The sequence below is a fragment of the Scyliorhinus torazame genome, chromosome 10 (assembly GCF_047496885.1).
Source record: "Scyliorhinus torazame isolate Kashiwa2021f chromosome 10, sScyTor2.1, whole genome shotgun sequence".
In the NCBI taxonomy this organism is placed as follows: domain Eukaryota; kingdom Metazoa; phylum Chordata; class Chondrichthyes; order Carcharhiniformes; family Scyliorhinidae; genus Scyliorhinus; species Scyliorhinus torazame.
This window is the reverse complement of record NC_092716.1, coordinates 212,444,289-212,468,641: the sequence shown is the minus strand read 5'-3', so window position 1 is coordinate 212,468,641 and position 24,353 is coordinate 212,444,289. Positions and strand designations below refer to the sequence as shown.

At 42.3% G+C, this 24,353-nt stretch overlaps 1 protein-coding gene across 4 annotated transcripts in view; it reads right to left on the bottom strand.

Annotated features, from left to right (window-relative positions):
* The window catches only part of syt7a (synaptotagmin VIIa), a 960,955-nt gene extending 939,666 nt beyond the window's left edge, over positions 1-21,289 (bottom strand). For all 4 annotated transcript variants that reach the window (XM_072466354.1, XM_072466351.1, XM_072466353.1 and 1 more), the window contains exon 1: positions 21,061-21,289. In XM_072466354.1, coding sequence (XP_072322455.1) covers positions 21,061-21,082 — 22 coding nt within the window. In that variant the 5' untranslated portion in view covers positions 21,083-21,289. The remainder of the gene's footprint in view (positions 1-21,060) is intronic.
* Between the last annotated feature and the right edge of the window lie 3,064 nt (positions 21,290-24,353).

The window sequence follows — 24,353 nt, the reverse complement described above, 5'->3', positions numbered from 1 at the left end:
AGTAGACGCACTTCAAACCACCTTCACGCCTGCAGGTCCAGTCTTGTGACCTTGGTACCTTCCTCAGTACTGCACTACCCTCAACTTCCTGAAAGAGTTATTTTTCGAGTCATATATGTATTCGTTGGTGGGGTGGGGGGTTCTTATGTTACCCTTTCTTTTTTGTGTTTTTCTTTTATCATAAAATGCTAAAAACAGAATAAAAATATTTTCAAAAGTAACAGATAGGAACTTGGTTAATGGACAGAAACAAGTCGGAATAAATGGAGTTCTTTCACATCGACATGCTGTAACTGGTGTATTATTTGCAACATCGACATGCTGTAACTGGTGGTGTATTATTTGCAATCTGTATCAATGATTTTCAAGGGACAAGTGTAATGCCATTACATTAGGTGACGATGCAAAGTTAGGTGAGAAATTAAATAGAGGAGAGCTTAAGGAAGCAGCAAAAGGATTTGGGAAGATTAAGTGAATGGCAGACATAAATTAAGAAATTTTAAGTTATCCACTTGGGTTGGGAAAACATAAAACAAGAATTTATTTAAATTATGAGAGTTTGGTAGTGAGGGGAATCTGCATGTGCTCATATATAATCACAAAAGTCAATATGAAGTCGCAGCATGCAATTAGGAAAGTAAATAGTATGTTGGCCTTTATTACAAAGGGATTGGCATGTAAGAATAAGGAAATCGTACTAAATTATATGGGGTCTTGGTAAGAACATACCTGGAGTATTGTGTATGCTTTTATATACAGCAATAAAATACATCATTCTACATGGAATGACGTACAAGTTGTTTAAAAGTGCACTTGAAGGGCGGCATGTGGCCCAGTGGTTAGCACTGGGACTGCAGCGCTGAGGACCCGGATTCGAATCCCAGCCCTGGGCCACAGTCCGTGTGGAGTTTGCACGTTCTCCCCATGTCTGCGTGGGTTTCACCTCCACAAGCCAATGATGTGCAGGTTAGGTGGATTGGCCACGCTAAATTGCCCCTTAATTGGAAAAAAAAATAATTGGGTACTCTAAATTTATAAAACAAAAGTGCACTTGAAAATAATCGACTAATATTACAACTGCTATATGTCACTTGTGACGAAGTATAGTCACATTTTGGTTACATGTAAAACCCTGGTCTCAATTTCTATCATCTATGGAACATATTTTGACAATGGAATGCATGCAGAATATGCAAACGTTTGGAATTTCTCTTTCAGAAGTCTGTCTCATGTCACCGGTTTGGTTTTAAAAAAAACTATTTTCTACATACTAAAACACTGCTTATGTCACTCTTTCAGATGACAAACTTTTAAAATTTCCTGTATTTTGGCAGGTATTTTGGCAAAGAAAACGGGAAATCTATGGCGAAAAATGTCTTGGAAATGAATGTGTGACCTATGAGCATATTGCAAGTTTTATGTCTAAATCAATGGAATATCCTCCCACCTCTTGTTGTTACACAAATGTGTGGGTGTATGTATATTATATATGTGAAAACTTAGTTGACTCCACCCAATACCTTGCTCTTTATAGCCATGGCTTGAAAGTCTCACACCCACACTCCAAAAGAAATTATTGGACACGTCAATGCAGCTTTAGTACGTAATAAGTGACCTTTGAGAGACAAAAAGAGGGATTAGGTAAATATCCTCTTCTGAATTACATTTTAATAGGAGATCTTTTGCCTGAAGTTCTACCATTACATTGTTAAATAATCAATATTTACTTTTTGCTACTCACAAAAGATATTTTTAATTACTTTCAATAAACGTCACACCTAGAACAGTTGCAAGTGGGAGAAGAGTAAAAAGGAAAAGATTGATAGTATCGGGTATACATCTGAAACTTATACCAATAGCATTTTTCTAAAACTGCAATACAATTACACACATCAGTCATAAGTATAACTCTCATGGTGCATAAATATCCTCAACGTTTTAACTTCAAAACATAACCACTTAATTTCAAATTGTGTAAGACTTAAGAGGGTAGTCACAGAAAAGGTATTGCGTAGGAGACCAAAACTAGGGGTCATAAATATAAAATAGCCTCTGATAAAATCTAAGAGGGAATTCAGGGGAGACTTATTTATCCAGAGAATGGTCACACATGGAATTCACTATCACAATTGCACAGATACCTTTAATGGGAAACTAGATAAATAGATGAGGGGAGAAAGGAATATAATGTAACGCTGATAGGATTAGATTAAGAGGTTTAGATTAAGAGGGTTGGGTGAGCCTCATGTGGCGCACACATCAACACTGATTATAACTAGTTGGGCCAAATGGTCAGCTTGCGCACTGCACATTCTATGTAGTTGTGTAACATGAAAAGTATAATTAGAAGTAATACCCCACTTGCATTTCTTCCTGTGAATCATAACATGGTCACAGCACAGAAGTAAGAAATCTGTCCCTGCTGGCTCTCTGCAAGAACAATCCAGCCAGTTGTTAATGTATCAAAATAAGTACATACAGGTGGAGGGCATTGATTGGATATTTACGTGAGCACATATAAAGAGACACTGACAAGAGTTGAGTGGAGTCAGGAGATACATACCTGTATTTCTTCACTGTGAATAAATCTATCCTAAGTGAAGGCTGGCCTTGGATTCTACCTGCAACTAGCTACCAAGAGCATAAACTAGTCTCACTTCTCTGCCCTTTCACTATTATCCTGCATTGTTTTCCTTCAAGTACTGATCCAATTCCCATTTGAAAGCCATGATTGAATATGCCTCCATCAGAATTTCAGCTATTTCCAGTTCTGAACTAATCATTGTACAAAAACATTTTTCATGTCAACTTTGGTTCTTTTAGCAATCATCTTATAGGTGTCCTTCAGTTCTCATCTCCTCTAACAATGGGAAGCTTTTTATCACAGTCAAGACCCCTCCAGATTTTGAGCACTTATATATCTTCTTCAAGGGAACTAGCCCGAGCTTCTCCAGGAGATCCAGATAACGAAAGCCCCCTATCCCTGGAACCATTCTGGTATTTTTTTCTGTAGGGCCTTTATTTTCTTTCTGAAGTATGGTGCCCAGAACTAGACACAATACTTCAGTTGTGAACAAATCAGTGTTTTATAAAGCTCTATCATAACTTTCTTGTTTTTGTACACTGTATCTAGATATAATGCCCAGGATTCCATCTGCTTTCTCAACCTATCCTGCACTTTCAATGATTTGTGCACAGATATTCTGAGGCCTCTGTTCCTGCATTCCCTTTAGTTTATATTCCACCTTTTTCCCCCTACAAAATATATTATTTTGCACCTCGTGTTAAAGTTCATCTGCTATGTGTCCACCCATTCAATCAGCCTCTGTCCTTTTCAATTCTATCACCATGCTTCTCACAGTTCACGAAATTTCCAAGTTTTGCGTCATCTGAAAGTCCAAGTCATTAATGTATCACAAGAAACATTGGTCCTAGAACGGTTCAAGAATCCCCACTGCACATCTGCCTCCTGTCCAGCAACAGCAACCATCCACCATTACTTAATGTTCTGTCCTTTAGGCAATTTCATAATTATGCTGCTACTACCTCTTTTGTTCCACGGGCTTCAACTTTGCTGTCAGGTATGTTATGTCACAATTTATCAAATACCTTTTGAAAGTGCATGTACACCATATCAGCCGCTCTGCTCGATCAACCCGGTCTTACCCCAAATCTAATTTTCAAGGCTCCAGGGAAACAGAGGGGGAGTAGATGAATTGCTTACACAAACAGGACAGGCTAAATGGCCTCTTCTTGTGCTGTAACCATTCTATGATTCTAAGTCAGTTAAACATGATTTAACAACTACATTTTGGCTTTCGTTAATCAATTTACATTAAGGATAATTTTGTCCCAGCATGTCATTCCTAAAAAAGCTAAGCTTGCCCAGCACTGGAGGTCAAACTAACTGGCCTACGGTTGCTAGGTTTATACTTGCACCTTTTTTTTTTGAACAAAGGTAGAAGAGTGGGGAGACGTTAGCAAAAGGTAGTAATGCCACTGGACTGGTAATCCCAAAGCTCCAGACTAATGTTCTGGGGACACTGCTTCAAATCCCACCACGGCAACTGGTGGAATTTGAATTCAATTAATAATTCTGGAATTAGAAACTAGTCTCAGTAATGGTGACCATGAAACCATCAACAATTGTCACAAAAGCTCATCTGATCAGTTAATCTACTTTAGGGAAGGAAGTCTGTAATTTTTTGGGCTGGCCTACTTGTGAATCCAGACCCACTGCAAGCCAATTCAGGATGGGCCAGCAACATCCACAACTCATGAAAGAATAAATTTTTAAAAGCACAATTTTTGAGTCTTCTGGCATCACTCCTGTGAATAGGTACTATCATATGGTGGTAAGTACCACCACTATTTCCAACTCTACTTCCCCTCAATAACCTAGGATGCATCTCATCTGGACCTAGTGATTTATCCACTTTCCAGCAACTCATATCAATTTTTAGACAACCTTCTATTTTTTTAGGATTTACATAGAACATACAGTGCAGTAGGAGGCCATTCGGCCCAGAGTCTGCATCGACCCACTTAAGCCTTCACTTCCACCCTATCCCCTTAACCCAGTAACCCCTCCTAACCTTTTTGGTCACTAAGGGCAATTTATCATGGCCAATCCACAAAACCTGCAAGTCTTTGGACTGTGGAAGAAAACCGGAGCACCCGGAGGAAACCCACGCAGACACGGGGAGAACGTGCAGACTCCGCACAGACAATGACCCAGCGGGGAATCGAACCTGGGACCCTGGCACTGTGAAGTCACAGTGCTATCCACTTGTGATACCGTGCTGCCCACCAGTGTTTTTGCAGTGTATTCTCCCTTATTAAAAGCAGATACAAAATTTAGGGTCTGTCCTTTGCCACGTGCATCAGTCTCCTTTTTGGTCCCTAAATTACACACCTCTTTATACTGTCTTTTTATCATTTTAGGTAAATGTAAAGTTGCCATTGTCCCAGATGACCAAAGGCCTTTTTCCCCTTTGAGGGGGAGAGCTGACTGGTGGTGATTTAACCTGAGGATCACCACACCTCAGGCGAGGGGCAAGATTGAGAAGACAAGGCCTTCATGAATAACCTTAGCCGGTACAGGAATTGAACCGTTAAACTGTTGGCTTCCCTTTGCATCACAAACCAGCTGTCCAGCTAGTTGAGCTAAACTGGCCCCGTTTTCTAGTTATAGGCTAACTGAAGACTTTTGGATTCCCCATGATGGTAGCTAGTCTCTTCTCATATATCTTCACCCCTCTTATTTCCCTTCTCCTCAAAACATTCTATATTCAGCCTGGTTCAAATTTGTATTATTAACCTGACATCTGTGTATTTCTTTTGTTACACTGGGAGTCCTAGATGTGGTTGTCTTGCCATTCCCCCTCATGGGAAGGAATCTGAACTGTACCAGGATCATATCCTCTTTAAAGGTTGTCCACTGTCCAATTATGAAAACACTATGATTACAATTCCGTCTGCTAATCTTGGATTCCAATTTATCCAGCCCAGATCCTCTCAACTTACTTGAAGTCAGCTCTCCTTCGGTTAAGTATTTAAAAAAAAGTTTGGGTTGCTCATTATCCTTCCCATTGCTCATCTAAATCTTATCATACCTTGATCACAATTCCCCTACTGACAAATGATCCACTTCATGCACTTCATTTCCCAGGTCCAGCAAAGCTTGCTTCCTCAGTGATGAGTCAAAGTCATGGAGGTTGAAAGCCCAGAAAAGGCCCTTCAGCTCATTGCATCTGCGAGGTCAAAAGCAATCACCTAACTGAGCTGGAAAATACCAATTACCAAAGTTCTCCTGAAAACACTTCAGGAATTATTCCCCTTCTTTGCCCTGTACACTATTATCTTAGTATATATTAGAATAATTAAAGCCCCCATATATAAAGCTGTTGAGGTCAAAATAAGGCTGTGAAACCTGGCCTGATGTTTACTTTAGTGATAATCACAATTTTAATAGCTTTTATAACCAAAGCCTCCATATCATAGGATAAGTAAGTTGTTTACCATGGGCTGTTCTGATAATTTATCCTACAATTACAAATATCTGTCTTAAACTTAAAAAATGAGGTTCAGTGTATCAATTCAAACTTGTATTTGTTATGATTGATTCTTTTGCTCTCCTGGCCTGTCCCTCGGACTCTATCCTGCTCATGTCCACTCTAGACACCATGTCCTTCAGCGCCTGTAGTTTAAAATTCTCATCCTTATGTTTAAGACCCTTCATGGCCTTGTCCCACTCCATCTTCAAACTTATACTGCTCTACCAACACCTTCCCAGAATTCTGTATTTCTCTGCTTCTGGGCTCCTATCCATAGTCTCTTCCCTTAATCCCATGAATGATACATCGGCTCTGGAATTCCCTCCTTAAACATTTCTGCCCCTCTATTTCTCTCTACTCCTTTATAAAAAATCCTTAAAATAGACAATTTTGACTAAGTATGGCAACTCCTCCTATCAGTTGGCATCTATCTTTGTCCTTGAGACTTTTTTGTGTGTTAAAGATGCTATATCAATGCAAACTAATTCATTGTACTAAGTGATTTTACATTGTTTGTATGGTGTGAATATAATTGCTTCCTTTCCATCACAATACCTCATTTACAAAGAATAACATTGAAACGGATTCACTACGGCAGATTTCATTTACATATATAGACATCTAAAAGATTATAATCCTGCACCCCTCTTTATAAAAGGTAGTGAACAATTTTAAAAAGCCAGAAATCTTAAATTAAATAGAAAATAGTGGAAATCAACATCAGTTGTCGGCATCTGAAGTAAAAAGAAAAGCTAATATTTTGGATAAAGATTCAGACCTTTTAAAAAAGTTGTTTTTTAAGCTTTGGGGAAGTGAACATATTTGAAGGGATTTAGCTACATTGTAATTTTGACTTCTAACCAGCAGTAAACCGTAGGAAATCGAACATATTTGCATCAGAGGTATGCTTTGCTGAAAGGAAGTACAATTAAAGTGTATTCACTGCAGAAAATAGCTTGTACGGCTTATGCATCCTTAAGAAATCCATAAGCAGTTGGAAGCTGTAGTATATAGCTGTGTTACAGAAAGTTATAGTAAGAAATCTTACAACATCAGGTTAAAGTCCAATAGGTTTGTTTTGAATCAAAAGCTTTCGGAGCACAGCTGCTTCCTTAGGGCAAAAACTTAATTACCTGCGAAGACTCGCATTCAAAGTATCATCTTGCATCATTGAATTTGTCTATATACGTGTTTGTGGAACCCACCTCTTCACTCACCTGAGAAAAGAGCTGCGCTCCGAAAGCTAATGATTCAAAACAAACCTGTTAGACTTTAAACTGGTGTTGTAAGACCTCTGTGCCCACTCCAGTCCAACGCTGGCATCTCCACATCACAGAAAACTATAGCATAGTAATAATAATAATAAACTTATTGTCACAAGTAGGTTTCAATGAAGTTACTGTGAAAAGTCCCTAGTCACCACATTCCGACGTCTGTTCGAGGAGGCCGGTACGGGAATTGAACCCACGCTGCCAGCCTTGTTCTGCATTACAAGCCAGCTGTTTAGCCCACTGTGTTAAACCAGTGAGATGATAATACTACCAAAATCAGAGTGAACAGGGGATAGTGGACACACTGGATGGGATAACAATTAATGCATCAGGAGGAATCTTAAACGTAAAGACCAACCATGACCAGATTGGATAATTCCTAGGTTGACCACGCACGCACGCACGTACACACGCACACACGCAGTCGACGCAGCGCCGGTCGGGGGCCATTGAAAGAGGCCCCCACGGCAATTCTCCGCCGGCAACTGGCTGAGTTCCCACCGGCGTCGTTCACTCATGATTCCACCCAGCGGTCACTCGGAGTGGCGGCAGCGGACTCAGTCCGTCACTGGGGGGGCCTCCAGGATGGCCAGGCTCACGATCGGGGGCCACCAATTGGCGGCGCGCAATCTGGGTGGGGTGGCCTATATTGTCGGGCCGAACCGCTGTGAATCCACCATGTTGCGCAGACCCACAGCTGAAGGCGGCCACCGCGCGCATGCGCGGACCCTTGGCCAGAAGTGCAGGGCCCCGTATCAGCAGCTGGAGCCACGTGGACTACGCCGGGGCCCTGCTAGCCCCCTTCAAAACAGAGAATCACTCTGGACTTTCTAAAAAAATGTCCAGAGTTATTCGCGCCCATTTGTTCGCGGGCGTGAGGACATAGACAAGGGGTGGAATTCTCTGATAATGGGGCTATGTGCTGCCAGGATCAAAACTGAAACTATTTGAGACTCTAAAAATCATTCCACTGGGATAGGATCCATCCATCACCTGTTACTGGGAAGGGTAAGGCCTTTTGGACAATTCATTCGCCACTAGCCAATCAAACAGAATCCCATCCCCATCTGTCTCTCTGGTACCAACAAGTCCTGTTCAAACCAGTAAAAACCTGGAGAGTTTTTTCTCCTGAAACTTCGGAGTTACACATTCTCTCTGCTGCTTGATTTAAAGAAACATGCCCATTAATCATCCATGGATCAAAAATAATTACGGCAAAATAAAAGTGGGAAATAGGGAATAAAATAAGAAATACCCATAAACAGCAACAACTGTGGTTTAGCTTGGACAAGTAGTTTTATCACAGCACAACATTGTGATTTTGCAACCTATTTTGGTAAAAGTATTATATTCCACCCCTGTAAGGTGATGTTTAAAAAGCGCTGTGAAAGGAGTGAAAATGGATGCTGATAGTTACTGCAATTCATAGTATTGTACACTTTGAAGTTGGTGTCCACCATGCCAAATTTGTAGAGCTTAACCAATTACGTGGTTACATTTCATGTTTAAATGGTCTCACTCATGTGAGATTTGTCTACTTTCCCCCCAGACCACATACATGACCTTTCATCCTCCCTCCCACATATGACTAATAAATAACAGGACATTGACATCAGTGAAGATTCCTTAATTAGACTACAAAAGGGCACCTTTAATTGTGAGTATACACCATATTTGAAACAAGCTGAAACTAACGTTATTCCATATTTACGCGGCTGGAGTTCATGAGCCAATTTGCGAAGCTATATGCATATCTGAAAACAAACATTGCAGATCTCTTTCCAGGATTATTTGTCTGGTGATTTACAACTCTATGCTACTGACTGGGTATCATATCATCACGGCTATTCTTAAAGCATGCACTGTAGAACTGTACAAGCTGGTGATGTAATGATGAAGCAGACAGCCTGCAGAAGGACTTAGTCAGGCTAAGAGAGTGGGCAAAGAAGTGGCAGATGGAATACAACGTGGAAAAAAGTGAGGTTATGCACTTTGGAAGGAGAAATGGAGGCATAGACTATTTTATAAATGGGGAAATGCTTAGGAAATCAGAAGCACAAAGGGACTTGGGAGTCCTTGTTCACGATTCTCTTAAGGTTAACGTGCAGGTTCAGTCGGCAGTTAGGAAGGCAAATGCAATGTTAAAATTCATGTCGAGAGGGCTAGAATACAAGACCAGGGATGTACTTCTGAGGCTATATAAGGCTCTGATCAGACCCCATTTGGACTATTGTGAGCAGTTTTGGGCCCCGTGTCTAAGGAAGGATGTGCTGGCTTTGGAAAGGGTCTTGAGGAGGTTCACAAGAATGATCCCTAGAATGAAGAGCTTGTCGCATGAGGAACGGTTGAGGACTCTGGGTCTATACTCGTTGGAGTGACTGAGGATGAGAGGGCATCTTATTGAAACTTACAGGATACTGCCTGGCCTGGATAGAGTGGATGTGGAGAGGATGTTTCCACTTGAAGGAAAAACTAGAAGCAGAAAACACAATCTCAGACTAAAGGGACAATCCTTTAAAACAGAGATGAAGAGGAATTTCTTCAGCAGAAGGTGCTGAATCTGTGGAACTGTTTGCTGCAGAAGGCTGTGGAGGCCAAATCACTGAGTGCCTTTAAGACAGAGATAGATAGGTTCTTGATTAATAAGGGGATCAAGGGTTAGGGGAGAAGGCAGGAGAATGGGGATGAGAAAAATGTCAGCCATGATTGAATGGCGGAGCAAACTCGATGGGCCGAGTGGCCTAATTCTGCCCCTATGTCTTCTGGTCTTATTATGGTATCGTTATTGTAAATATTTATTTTCCTGAAACTCAAATTAACTCAAACTTCCTGACACATGGCAAAATGAATTCCAACAATAACTGAAGAAATCCCAATCCCATTTGGTTTTCCTGAAACTATACAAAGATCTTCAGATATTAAAAGAAAACTTGAAAATCTAAAGCCAAAACAGAAAGTGCTTGGAAATAAGCACTGGATGCACTGGAATTTAAAAGGCATGGGATCTTTTCTCACTGAGGATTTCTACTCAAAACTTGGCACTTCTTTCATCAGATGTTGACAAATTTGTAGCATTGTAATAACTTTCAGGTCTAACTTCATCACCCTCACATTTGTCCTGTTGCTTTCTCCTGAATTATTCAAAACTGTTTCATGGGTTCTTGGTTTCCATAATCAACATGTACAATTACAATTCTGATTGCATTTGACAACCATTTCAAGGATATAAACAAGTAATTCCACACACAGCATGTTAGTTAGCATTGGCAAAGATAAAAAAAAGATATGGGGTGGGATTCTCTGATGGCCGACATGGAAATTGGATAACACGATTGGGTGGAGAATTGGTTCCAATACCAAAATCGCGCGGGCGCTGATTTGATGCCAGATCGCAATTCTCCATCACCTTGATAAAACGCATGTACAGTAAACATCGTTTGCATATTATTAGGGGGCCCTACCCGATATTCTCTGGGGCCTCACGATTTGCTGCCTCCGATGGGCCGAGTTTTTAAAAATCATGAAACCAGCGGCGTAGCTGCTGAGGGAGAGATAGGGAGTGTATGGAAAGAGTCCAACATCGCCATAATTTGCTGACAGTTCTGCCATGGCTGGGGGGCTCCTGCCAAGGCCTGGGGCGGTGGGGGGATTGGGGAGAAGGAGCAGCGGGGGATGGCCAGGAGGTGGGCTGTGGAGTGGTGGTGGTCGAGCACGGAACACCATTGCCGTAGCTGGCAAGGCAGCCATGCAGCTGCGCACACCGCCAACAGCCCACTGTGAACTTAGTGCCACGGGACGTACAGGTGCTGGACCAGGGCACTCCCCTAAGTGCCCTACGGCCCCAGCCGACCCATCAGCTATATGGGCATGCTCCAGCACAGCCAGTGCCATCTTGTTGGCTGGGATGGTGTGTGTGGGGATCGTAATCTGTTTATGTGGTTGCAGCTTATCAGCCTCCCGAGTGTCAATCACGGATCCGGCGAACCCCTCATCGATTTTCATTGGAAAATCGCTGGCGTGTTTTACGATGGCGTGAACGGGCCGACCGGACGATTAATTCTGGCCCGCAAAAGGGGCCAGCATGGCACTGGAGTGATTCACGCCGCTCCAGCTGCTGATCCCGGTGCGAACTGGGCGCCGCGGGATCCGCACATGCGCAGTGGCACATGCGCCAACGCGCACAGCCTTCCTTCAACGCACCGGCACCGACGTAACATGGCGCAGGACTACAGGGGCCTGCGTGGACAAAGTGAGGCCCCCAGCAAGAGAGGCCTGCCCACCGATCGGTGGGCCCCGATCGCGGGCCAGGTCACATCGGAGGCCCCCCTGGGGTCGGTCCCCCCACCCTCTCTCTCCTCTCTCCCCTCTCCCCCCTTCACCCCCCCCCACAACAGGCTGCCCCCCGACTCTTCCACACCGAGTTCCCGCTGGCTGAGAGCAGGTGTGGACGGCGCCGGCGGGACTCACCGCTTAAACGACGGCCGCTCGACCCATCCCACGCCAACCACGCTCTGTGGAGAATCGTGTGCCGGCGTCGGGGCAGAGTGGGGCGATTCACGCCGGTCGCAGGGATTCTCCAGCCCGGCCCCGGGCTGAGAAATCCCGTCCCTCATCTCAGAAATGGAGAATACCGCCCCTAACGTTTCAGGTGGGTCCCTTTCAACAGACTTAGTCAATCTGAAGACATGTGTATATTTAAAATCAGTAGTCTCTAATTACGAAGGCTGAATTCCTGAGTATTTTTGCCATTTCCTGTTCTAGATTCCAATCACTGATAGCCTGAATTTTAGTAAAAGGCAAGTAAAAGCTCACTGTGAAGATTAAGAGGAGGCAACGACAATATTAAAACATTTCTTCAAAGACCATTGTTCCTTCAACCAATTAGATCCCAGAAACATGTCCATAGTATCATTTCTGATTCATGGAATCACATTTTACCAATACAAATTTCTCTACTTACAACCACATCAGCTCCCTTATCCTGGACATCAGTAAAAAGCAGGAAGAGGAGTAACGATATATGTATTTTCTATTTATTAGCCACTTTTTGGGTTCCTCACAAATAAACCCAATACTGTATATTGTAACATTGATCCTTTTTGCTATTCTTTTTTAAAACAGGGCTTTTTCTGCTGAGCAATGAAAAAAGATGGCAACTACAAGTCACCTGATCACAGGGCTTACTGTTTGTCTGGGACCTATTCCCAACAGCTTCAAGAACAAAATAATTCTTCTTTCAGCTTCTGGAATTCCAGAAGATCGATGTAGATCATCGTATATATCCCTTGTAATCAACAAAACCAGAGGAGATGCAGATGAGCCACCGCCCCATTCTAAGCTATCACAAAAGAGAAAGGTCAAAATCAGTTACTGAAAGAGGTGAAACTAATTTGGCTCTCTCCGAAGGAGAAAGAACGGAATTTTGAACAGGAGCACAGAAACTAAATTCTTAAGCTGCAAATAACCATCAATAGGTCATGTTACATGACTCCAGCCTCTGGCCATTGGGCAGTTTTAACATTACAGCTTTGTGCCTCTCTGCTGTCCCAACTTCAACCAGACATAAATCCAGTAGCTGGGCTGCATAAGCAGTCTCAATTGCACGAAGCTTGTGTGATTTTAAAAGTCTCTGATCAACAGCTACAATTGGTCTAAACAAAACCCATTGTGCAGCAGCATAATTCATTTCAAAGATTTTTGTTTAGTTTAACCAACTAGGACTTCATGGGGACCTGAAGCCCACAATGAAGGAAACACCCTCTCGACTATGACACGCATGTGAACTAACATTGATTTTCTGTGGTCTTTACGCTGTAAAACTAATTTATTTTATTCTCTCCCCACGTACGTACATACATACATACATACATGCTGCCAGACCTGCTGAGATTTTCTGGCATTTTCTCTTTTGATTTCAGATTCCAGAATCTGCAGTAATTTGCTTTTAACATTGAGTTAATCTTAACACGAATTTGCTGTGAAGTATTAGTAAGACTGGATCACAAAAAACGAGGGGATGGGAAAACATGCCACCACCTATTCTTTTAAAAACTCAAACACCACCTACTTATGGACAGGTGGTAAGAAAAAAAATCAATTCCGTTCGACTGTTTCTCTCCTGAGCATAACACAGTGCAAACACTATGGGCCAAGTGACCATATTCGCTGTAACAATTCTGTGAATATACCAAACAAAAAAAGTCATTTTTTCCAATTGATGTACCGGCCCTGAATTTCCAGCTCCACAACAATATGACATACAACTTGGTGGCACGTCAGTAACAGCTGTGCACAACCCAACCAGTCAAACCTGTTCACAATCCCAACATTTCCGCCTTTCTGCTGCGAAATGTTTCTCTATTTCTCATTCCAAACCCAATCTCACTTCAGGAAAATGTCTTTGACAGGATTAAAATGCTCACTGTCTTTTATACAAATAGAAAATCAACTGCTGGTGCCTAATGACTCTCAACGCAGGAACATTTCTAAATGAGGTAGACACTTACCAATAAATAGGATTTATTTAGTTTATCATTACAGAAGAGAGCTGTTTCATGGAGGAAACCAGTCAACAGCAGCAACAAGCTGTTGTCTTTTTAACTCTATACATTGGCAAACCTATACAGTACAAGGGAAAAGTCCAAGAAATAGTACTGTATAACTGAGTATTTTATTTGGCAATGTTTAGAAAACACTATTGTAGTCCCCACTCACGTGCACTACTTGAACTTCAATCTCAATCCTGCAATCCAACCACACTGTTCATAACTATTATCCCATACTATCCTCAATATCACTTCATATAACCCACCCTCAACCCTACACCTAGTATTCCATCCTCAATATGTTGACCTTCAGACCATCACATATCTTCCGTGTGGACTACTTTTGCTTCATATTTAATCTTCGCCCAACAACAATGCAACAGTTTTAATTGTATTTAATGTACAGTATTTATATTTGGTGCTTTGAATATTTTGGGTTGCCGTTAAGTAGGTTGTGTTTAGCTGACTGGAATTGACAAAATTGTGAAAAATATGTTCTAATAAATCTAGGGCTGTACAGTGGCACAGTGGTTAGCACTGCTGCCTCACAGCGCCAAGGACTCAGGTACGATTCCGACCTTGGGTGACTGTCTGTGCAGAGTTTGCACATTCTTCCAGTGTCTACGAGGGTTTCTTCCGGGTGCCCAGGTTTCCTCCCACAGTCCAAAGATGTGCAGGTTACGTGGATTGTCGATGTTAATTGCTCCTAGGTGGGGTTACAGGGATAGGGTGGGAAATTGGGCCGAGGTAAGGTGCTCTTTCAGAGGGCCTGTGTAGACTTAATGGGCTGAATGGCCTGCTTCTGCACTGTAGGGTTTCTATTATTCTATGAAAACTAGAACCATTTGGTATGCATTCTTTAGAACTAGCTAAATTAGCATTGTTGCATCTGTTTATTTTCTAAAATTGAAGCAGTTGGGAAGCTCAGTGTACAAAATCAGAGATTGTGTGATGCAAGTTTGATTATTTCATTCAAAATTTTACCTAATGTGAAAAGGTGAACAATTGGTGATCCGAGCTCTGGGGACAGCCTGTCTGCCTATGGAGACCTAAACAGTAAAGGTTTTAAAGGGATAAAGAACAAGAATGACTCAAAGACTCCCAAATCTTGGTAAACATCTAATAATTGCAAAAAATGTGTTTCGGAGACTGCAATGCACAATTATTCTCACTAGATGGCTCTAGTTCACCTTGAAGGTAAGCGTACTCATGACATCTAGTGGCAATATAACAGCATGCCGAAAGTTTCCATATAACCTCTATTAAAAAATGGAAGAAAGTGCTCACTCGACAATCATATTTTATTGAGAAGCATAATGACAAGTGTAACATCTACAAAATCACAATGGCTTTACTAATAAAGTTACATGTTCCATGACAAATCCAATGTACAATTGCTTTCACATCCAGAAAGTTATTTTTTAATTTCACATATTTGTGTGCTACAAAATACTCAACACGATGGAAGCCAGTATTTCAGTGTTTAAAATGACACCTATTACAGGATCGTGCTCAGGTATATTGTCTGAAACTCCAACACCCCATCTACATATTTTGATAGTATGATTAAAGGTGTCTATGTTTTGCACTCCACACATTAATATCATGGCCCAGATTTTGCTGTGGTAATGAAAGTGAAACTGTTAGCAACTGTCAATTATTACTCAACTGAAAGCTACAAAGACCTTAGGAATTACCCCAGAAGTTGCGGTCACCAACTGTATACTTCTCCCGGCCCCAATCACGAGAATTCAATGTATAATGAACGTTAGAGTTTAGGAGAACTTCCACTCTTACTGTTGCTATGAAAACCTGGAAAAGTTTGAGGTGTAATCTGAGTTTTATTAGTCTAGTAAGTTCATAAAGGCTGCTAAATGCTCTGTGGGTCTGAACAACTAAGTTTGTTGTGGAATGTCAGATTTCCCCATAATTATAAAAAAATCACATTTTAAGTTTATCTTTTAGTACTTGTGTTAATACTAATCACCCATTCAGTTCACCACCAGAATTTTTAAAAGGGGAGGATGTTAAGTGCTTTTAAATTCCGGGTTTTGCTGTGCATGAATATTTCAAATGCGACAGGTGCCTTACCCATTTGCTGACATCACTGCTGCTGCATGTCAAGAATTCCCTTTGACTTGTTACCAGATTTAAATTGTTGCCAGGAGTGGGAAAATCACAACAAAAGAGATTGCTATATCTTTGAGGGTAAGCTCTACCGGTGACCGCAAAATAAGGGTTCATGATGTTAGCTGTGCCTTTGGAAGCAGGAGTTAGGAACAAGTGCCCGGTAAATTACTGAAAAGCATATTGAGTGTAGTTACACTACAAGATCCAAAGCACTGATATCAGCATTGTGTAAATCAGATGTCACGCCTGAAACTAACCCTAAAGTGGAGTGAGTCTCCCTACTGTAGGACAAACCACAACTCCTTATTGGATCTGCATTTACATTACAATTGAAGCATTGGTGCAAAGTTGCAATGCAAATAAACCGGGAGCCAACCATATCACTCCCACGTGCCTTCTCCTAATTGTTTACAAAGCAGCTTGGACAAGAGATCGTGACTTTCTGCAACATAGTTGGGGATCATTTCAAAAAGGCATGCCTTCACAAAGTCATAATTCTCCAGGCTCGTATGAAAAATGAACTTGCGCAGGCTGCATAATCATGGGGCTAAAGAGTCGGTTCTGCACAAGTGCACTTTCATCAAGGGTTACTACATAGCAAGCAGTAGTAATATGGTCAATTATTCCCTTCATTCCTGATAACACTAAAATCATGTCATGATTTTGTTTTTAATCTGTGGAAACCTAGGACTGTGTTCGAGACCTTTCTGATCTCTGCAATGAATAGCAGTTCACACCATGCATTAATGAACTATGCCAGAAGAACCCGTAATTTTCTTGAACTTACATTAAGCACCAGTATTCTTTGTCATTCATTCACAATTTTGTCTCCATAGATCTATTAGCTATGTGCAGACTAATTATAGTTGTCTATACAGTACCCAACATTACACAATATATTAACAGATGGTCTGAAGTTAGTGCTAGAATGTTTGGGGACTTCTAACTCTGTGCACAGATTAATATATTCAACTGCAAGACTCGTGCATAACAGCTCACAGCAACAAGCTAAGTTTATTGAAAGGCTACAGCACAGGTGGCCATTCGGCCGGTCATGTCCATATTCGTTCTCTGCAAGAGCAACTCGGCTAGTCCCATTCCTTTTCCTATAACTCTACAAATTATTTCTCTTTACATAATTATCCAATTCAATTTTGAAAGCTCCACTTGAATATTCCTCTACCAAAGTCTTAGGTAACGCCTTTCAGACCGTAGCCTCTTGCTGGCATATTTTTTTAAAATCATGTTAACCCTGGCACTTTTGCCAATCACCTTAAATCAATGCCATTTAGGTCCTGACTCTTCCGTCAACGGGTACAGTTTTTCCCTACCTATCCTTGTCCAGTCTCCTCATTGTTATTAAACATCTCTATCAAAACTCCAATCTATCCACGTGCCGAGAGTTCCTCATCCCTGGATCCATTCTGGTATTCTTCTCCAATGCCTCAAAAAGAAGAAGCCTGGTCACAACCTGGAGAAGGAACTCTGCCCACAAGAAGGCAAAGTCGGGTGGACTTGGGCATTCACATTGCTTCCCTCGGCCGCTACCATTTTCCCCTTTTCTATTCTCTGCCTGCAAGTTTCTCAACACATTATTCTGAAGGTGTGCTTAAAATAGCATGATTACCACATGGTTCATCCTAAACCTATCTTATTTTTCTAATAGTGGCAAAGAAGTGAAATAGGAAGATTACATTTACTCTCATTAATGCTGGCTCTGTACGATCCTTTTGCAACAAAATGTAAGATGGAGATAATTAAGAGTCAACTGTGGCAAAGGTGGCTAAATGACTTGGGTGTAAACATTGCAGACTGGTCTTTTATGTTCTGTGGAAATCTGGATCAATATGCTAATTTGTTTTCCCTGTCAAACTGGTGATAGAATTATCCGCACTGTGCTTTCTAGACAATGGGTTAACATTCAACAAACAACCTCTCTCTCTGTAGGTGAAGGTGAAAGCCTTTGAGAGTATATTATCCAAAGTAGACATGAAAAAGAAACACCTGTGCTGCGCTGAAATAGGCGAACAGCTGAGCAGGCAACAGGAAGAAGGAAATCAAAGTCGAACAAGACTGTTTTTGACGCTGTCATTAGTTCACACGTGATTTCGTGACCTGTTAATATGGATTCAGCAGGTGGCGAAAAGCAGTAATATTTACAAATCACTTTTAACAAAAATAATTTGGAGACATATGTCCCGTGGACATTATTTCGCCCTCATTTATTTACGTACACTTCAACTTTAATAGACCCAATATCCTGCACAAAGGTGAGGGACGATTCAAGTGAAATTGGAATATTGATGTAGAACGAGGGCAAGTGATCAGGCACGTCGACTCTTATCGCTTCCTCCCGCAATAAGGACAAAATGACCATTTGACCCTGTAACTACTGGAGGAGCTCAGGCAAGGCAAATACATTTATACCGATGAGAGTAAGAAATGCTTTTGGCTGGCACTAACAAGTGATCAATTTCGCATTTCTTCCATCCACGCTCAATAAGAACAGTCGAAGGCGATGACTTGCAATATGTTTACTGCCACCGCTGAGCGGGTACTATTTCAGGTCATTTCACTCAGCAGATCATGGTTTCCTTGCGTGTTCTCGTATCTATTGTGTGTTTAGCGGTGTGGATTTAAGTTGTTCTTCTTGCGGGACTAGTCTTCGCTTTTGAAGGTCAATCAATGCTCGCAATGTTGAGCCAGATACTACAGCCGTCGCTACTCATTGTACAGAAGGGACTGTCAAATGTTTGACAGCCAGGCGGTTTACCCTCATCGGCTGCCAAACAAGACTGAATGCAAATCTACCACCCTCTGGCTACCTGTTCTCTCTCCTTGGAGGACGTGTGCTGAATGGAAATCGCACCAATAAGATCTCTCCCTATGCCCTTATCTGCTATTCCAAATCATTAAGTTTGTATTGGCCAAGCTTCATGTCCACTAGTTAAATGTCCGAATTTTAAAGTGATAACATTCGCCCTCTCCGCCTACATTGATTGCCCGTAATTCCATTCGCTGGACATCTCGCTTGTGGATTCGCAGCTTCCTCTTCCCCACCCAGGCGACATGAGATGCACACGACAGAAAATGGAGCACGGATTCTCTGCCGAACATATCTCGCTCTCTGATTCTCTCTCTCTCTCTCACACACACACACACACACACCTGCAGCACGGCCACTTCATGCTGCACGGCGGCGGGACTTGGGACTAAGCAGGTGATCAAACAAGAGCAGGCGGGGCACTAACCGGACCCCCCCACACACACCTTTTTCAACGCCTTTCAGTTGGGAATAATCGACACGTTCTATTCCGAGAGAAAGAGGGGAGAGCCAGGTGTGAACGATGCATTTTGAAAACGAGCCTCGGATTGACGCTATTGCCCGTTTGAAATCAATGGTTGGGAAAGCAGCAGAAACCTGGAGAAGTGGCTGTGAGAAAGCACGTTGGACGGAAGGCGCGTTTGTACAGTCAACGTGGGGTGTATGCTGCTGCTCAGTGACTTCACTAATCTATCTCGACTTTCCAAACAATCTACATTGAACCAGTCCAAATGACTTTGCTTCCACCGTGTAAAATACTTTCCATTATTATACCTCAGCCAGTAATCAGAAGAGCACTCACACTGTTTTAGGTGGGTGGGGGTAATGTCCGGATTTTGTATAAACACCTATTCGTGTTCAAATTTAAAAAGGTGCCTCAAGGCAGACTCGTCACAATGAATATTGGAGATAATAAATGCTCAGCCCAATTGCTAAATGCAATCATCAAGGTAATAGGCTGCACTCTGTACATTTATCTGGCACTCGTCATACCTACAAAGCGGATTTGTTTGGATAAGCTATCCAAGTTTTCACAGTTAAGATTTCGCCCCGGTAGGATTGCGATTTCCTAATTTGCCGTTATTGAAGCAACAGTTCCACATAAATCATTTACCTGAACTTTAGCAGTAAGATGTAACCTAAGGACAATAGTTAGGTGGAAGTACAGGTAACTAACAAGTCACTCAGGAGCAATTAGGATCACTGCAAATCCCTTCAGACCAACTTCTGTCCAATTGGAACAATTAGCGTCAACATCACAACATTCTCCCCCCCCCCCCCAAACAAAAAAAATACTCCGCTGTGCTCCTTTCTCGCAAAATCGAGGAAGGTCAAAAAATATTCATCCCAAATCTATACCACCTCAGGCGTGTGAGGTATGACCTAGATGCGGGAAAGAAGAAAAATAATAAGTATTGTTCCGGAAGGTGCCACACATGTACTGACCTTGAAAATGATGTGGAGGGCAATTCGTTGTAAAATGTTAGAAGATGGACTGGGGTTGGAGGGAGAAAGGGGTATTCAACACCTCTACAGAAACCAAATACAAGAACCCTTGCCAGAATCTGTAAGGAAATATTACGACGTGCACACACGATCCAAAAATTGGTTAAACTGCAGCCTCAAATCTAATTCACTGAGGGATAGGTTTAAAAGGAGTGTGACCGCGAAACCCTCAACACTAAAACAAACCTGCCGAAGCAGGATGGAGAGACCCACACAGCAAATAGGCAGCCGACAGCAATAACAAATGATTAAAGTCCAGACGCACGGAACGACATAAAACAGACAAAGGCATCATATTAAAGTAATGTCATTGTTTTCTTCCTCTAACATAACGCCAACTAATAATGGCCGTGATATATCTCTTGTCTTGCCAAGGCATATGCCGAAAGCGTTGTGGTAGCGTCAATTCCGCCACTCCTGGGGTTGTGTGTGTGTGCATATTATAAACTTCCCGAATTAAAGCTCACACACAACGTTAGCGGGAAGAGATCCCCGAGCATCTTTAAAAATAAAAGCCTCTCGGCGAAGCAAGAGGAGCTGTCACAGAGCAGACTTTGGAACGCGACAGGTTGACCGAGGAGATATATGCACGAGTTTATAATATGCACACAGCAACAAAATAACGAAGCAAAAAAATAATCCAGTTCCACTATCAACCAGCATGCAAAACCAAATCAATGCAACCTTAAGAAGAAAAACACTTCCCCACACACACATATACATCTTACCTTTCGGAGTGTCCTTGAACATCTTTTTAAAAAATTATCTCCGGGGGTAAGTGTCCGTGGTTTTAATTTTCCTTAGGTGCAGAAAGCCAGGAATCAGAAAGCGGCGTGTTGCATATTTCTTTATATATATATATATATGAGACACAGAGAAGCGAGAGGAAGAAGCGGGGCTGTTGAAGCCTCCCCTCCTGCAAACACTTTCCCTGACTCCCGCCCGCTCCCACGCGCTGACAACACTGCCACACTCTGGCAGCTCGCGCCAGCCTTCACTGACCGCGCGGGTGGGGCGCATGCACGCGGCCAGGAGCGCGCGATCACACCCGAGCGAAGGAGCGAGCGCTGCCACAAACTTGGGAGAGGTTTTTGCAAAGATTTCCTATCACGAAACCAATTCCCTACCCCGCCCACCTACCGTTTTTGCAAAGTAGAAATTACAAGTGTCTCTTTTATTTTTGTTTATAAGGTGTACCCAATATGTACAGTGCCACATATGTAGCTCATTTTCTGTTGCAAACACTGTCGCTCCTCACCCACGCCCCCCAAAATAAAAGTCTTCCGATAATGAAGTAAATTTCTGCCGCTGCTGAATCTCTTGCCCCCCGGGAGTTAAGCAAAATTACTCATGGCCTCCAGAATTATTTATGGGCTGTGGGATGGGAGGACTGATGCCTGTGATATTTATCTTATGTGTGCAACAAGTTAGCCGCGGCTCAGAGGTGAGGTTCACAACAGGAGGTTGTAAGTCCCTCTTCAGGGGCATTGCATTTTGAGGTGGGCACGTTCTGCGCTGGAAGAGGTGCTGTCTATCCAGAACTTAGATGGAGGCCCGATAGATTCCATCGCACCATTCCAAAGAACGGCCTGGTGTCTTTGGCCAACGTTTACCCCCTTTTACTTGACACCATGTAAAATTGATTTTGTGCCCTCGTTCCTGTTGGAGAACCTGACTGTGTGCACACAGGCCGCAGCACTTACTACAGTACACTCCTGGTTACATTTGTAAAATACTTTATTACTTTTAAAATACTTCAGGACATCCTAAGATTGTGAAAGGTGGGCTATCCAAATGCAATATATTCGTTCTTTTACACCAAAATGTTTCCTTTCTGTGTCTTTTAATTTTATGTAACATTTTATTACATTTGTCAGACTGGTAAAGAAGTTCTGAAGATGATATTTGTGCTTTCATATTTTATATCAATCAATCAAATGAATTAGTATGTAGCAGATTTGTTTGTGATGGGACACTCAGCATGACACCCACAAGCAACATCAACATGTGGTGGCCTGTTTATCTGTTTTGGAGGAATACTGAGGGGATAGAGACAGGGTTCACACTTGCTTATCTGGACTGCCAACGTCATGATTTCCGTGGTCAAGAACTGAACAAACATTTACTTTTGGCACCAAATGTCAGCATCAAACAGGGTCAAGCTGAATAGAACAGAGGCGCAGTGCAGAGTAGCGCCTTTTCAGTCCTGTGCTTTGATCTTTGTGCACTGTGATGGCTTTATGGTACTGATGGGTGATGCTGCCAGATTACTGAGAGCTATCAGTAACCACTGATCATAGCATGTTATTGTCCATTGTGGTACATGATCTCACAATTTTAATTTAAACTGTTCAATTTCCTGTGGCCTTGTACTTGGAATGTGGAAACTAATATAGTCATCAGGTGGAGCTGAGTGAGAGGGCAGGGAGATAATTGAACTGGGGCACACAGCTCTAAATCAGTGCACATTTTAAAGTTATGTTTGATTCTTTTTTAATATTACCATTCTAAAGTTGTATGTCCATGTTTATAATGGAAACTTACTACATTGTAATTATATGCTCCCATCAGTGGTGGTGCTGGTAAAAGTTGACAGGAGGTGTGTGCAAATTGTATGGTTTTCACTATATTACTAGTAGATTTCCTGTGGTGTTGCTTACACTAAATCAAAATATTTGGTATTTTGTAACAATAGGAATGTTATTCCATATACTAACAGGCTTATGATACCACTGCGCAGCCAAGCATCTCTGGCATCCCTCACCCTCATATATCAACAGTGAAGCACCAAGGTAAAAGTAGCAGAAAGATGCCCCTGGGGTAGACATAATGGTAACAAAAACAGAGTTGCTGTAGATTCACAAGTGTAACAATATTGTGATCTGAGGTCCAATGTTCTGAAGTCAGTGTGATATTTGTTTTGTATGTTTGAGCACATCTTTAGAAGCCAGGTTTGAATGAGAGACCAGGGCAGAATTTAATGGTTGTGACCTGTCCACCAGCTGGCAACCCTTCCACAGCCATTTTCAGAAACCCTGATGAGATTAAAATCCAAATCAGACAGTCTGCTGGCTGTGTACAGGTTCCTCTTTCCTGCAGGCAGAAAATCCTGCCTCCGAGAACTGCTAGCTAATCAGATGCAGTACATGTCTCCAGTATTGGCAGTGCTACAGGAAGCAGTGGTCACTGCCAGTACTGCAGTAAGCTCAAGGAGAAGAATGGTCGATGAACCCTGGAATGCAGATAATTGGGGCTGGGTCACTGGGGACAGTCAGGGAGGGTCCTCCCTTGTCGTTCATGGATCATTGATTTGGGCACAGGATAACCAGAAGGAGAGATCCCTACCAGGCTACAGGCAGTCCTGCCAGGGTTTACCTGGCACTTTCTCATGGGCATGGGTCCCACCCACAGCTGATTGAACTACAGGAGGAGGACCTTCAGGTGGCACAGTGGTTAGCACTGCTGCCTCACAGCACTAGGGACCCAAGTTCAATTACAGCCTTGGGTGACTGTGTGGAGTTTGCCCGCTCTTCCTGTGTTTGGATTTTGTCCGGCTGCTCCGGTTTCCTCCCAAAGTCCAAAGATATGCATGTTAGGTGGATTGGCCATGCTAAATTGCCCCTTGGTGTCCAAAGGTTAGATGAGGGTTTGCAGGGATGAGGAATGGGAGTGGATTGAGGTATGGTTGGTGCAGACTCGATGGGCATCCTTCTGCACTGTAGGGATTCTATGGAATTTAATAACCCTTAAATAGCCACTTATGGGTCTCAATTGGTCTCCAAGTGGGAACGCTGTCTTTATCCTCTCTTGCCCTTGGTTTAACTAGAGGGAGTCAGGAAGGCAACAGGCTCTCCACCTGGAACATTCCTGGCCCATTATACCATCTCCCTACTTCCCAGTCAATTCCCGGGAGAGCATTAAATTATACTCACAGTTTCTTTGATTTTATCTTTGCATCCATAAACAATCTCTTCCGAGAAATCATTGAGAAAGTGTTGTGGTTTGTTGAATCTGGTGACTC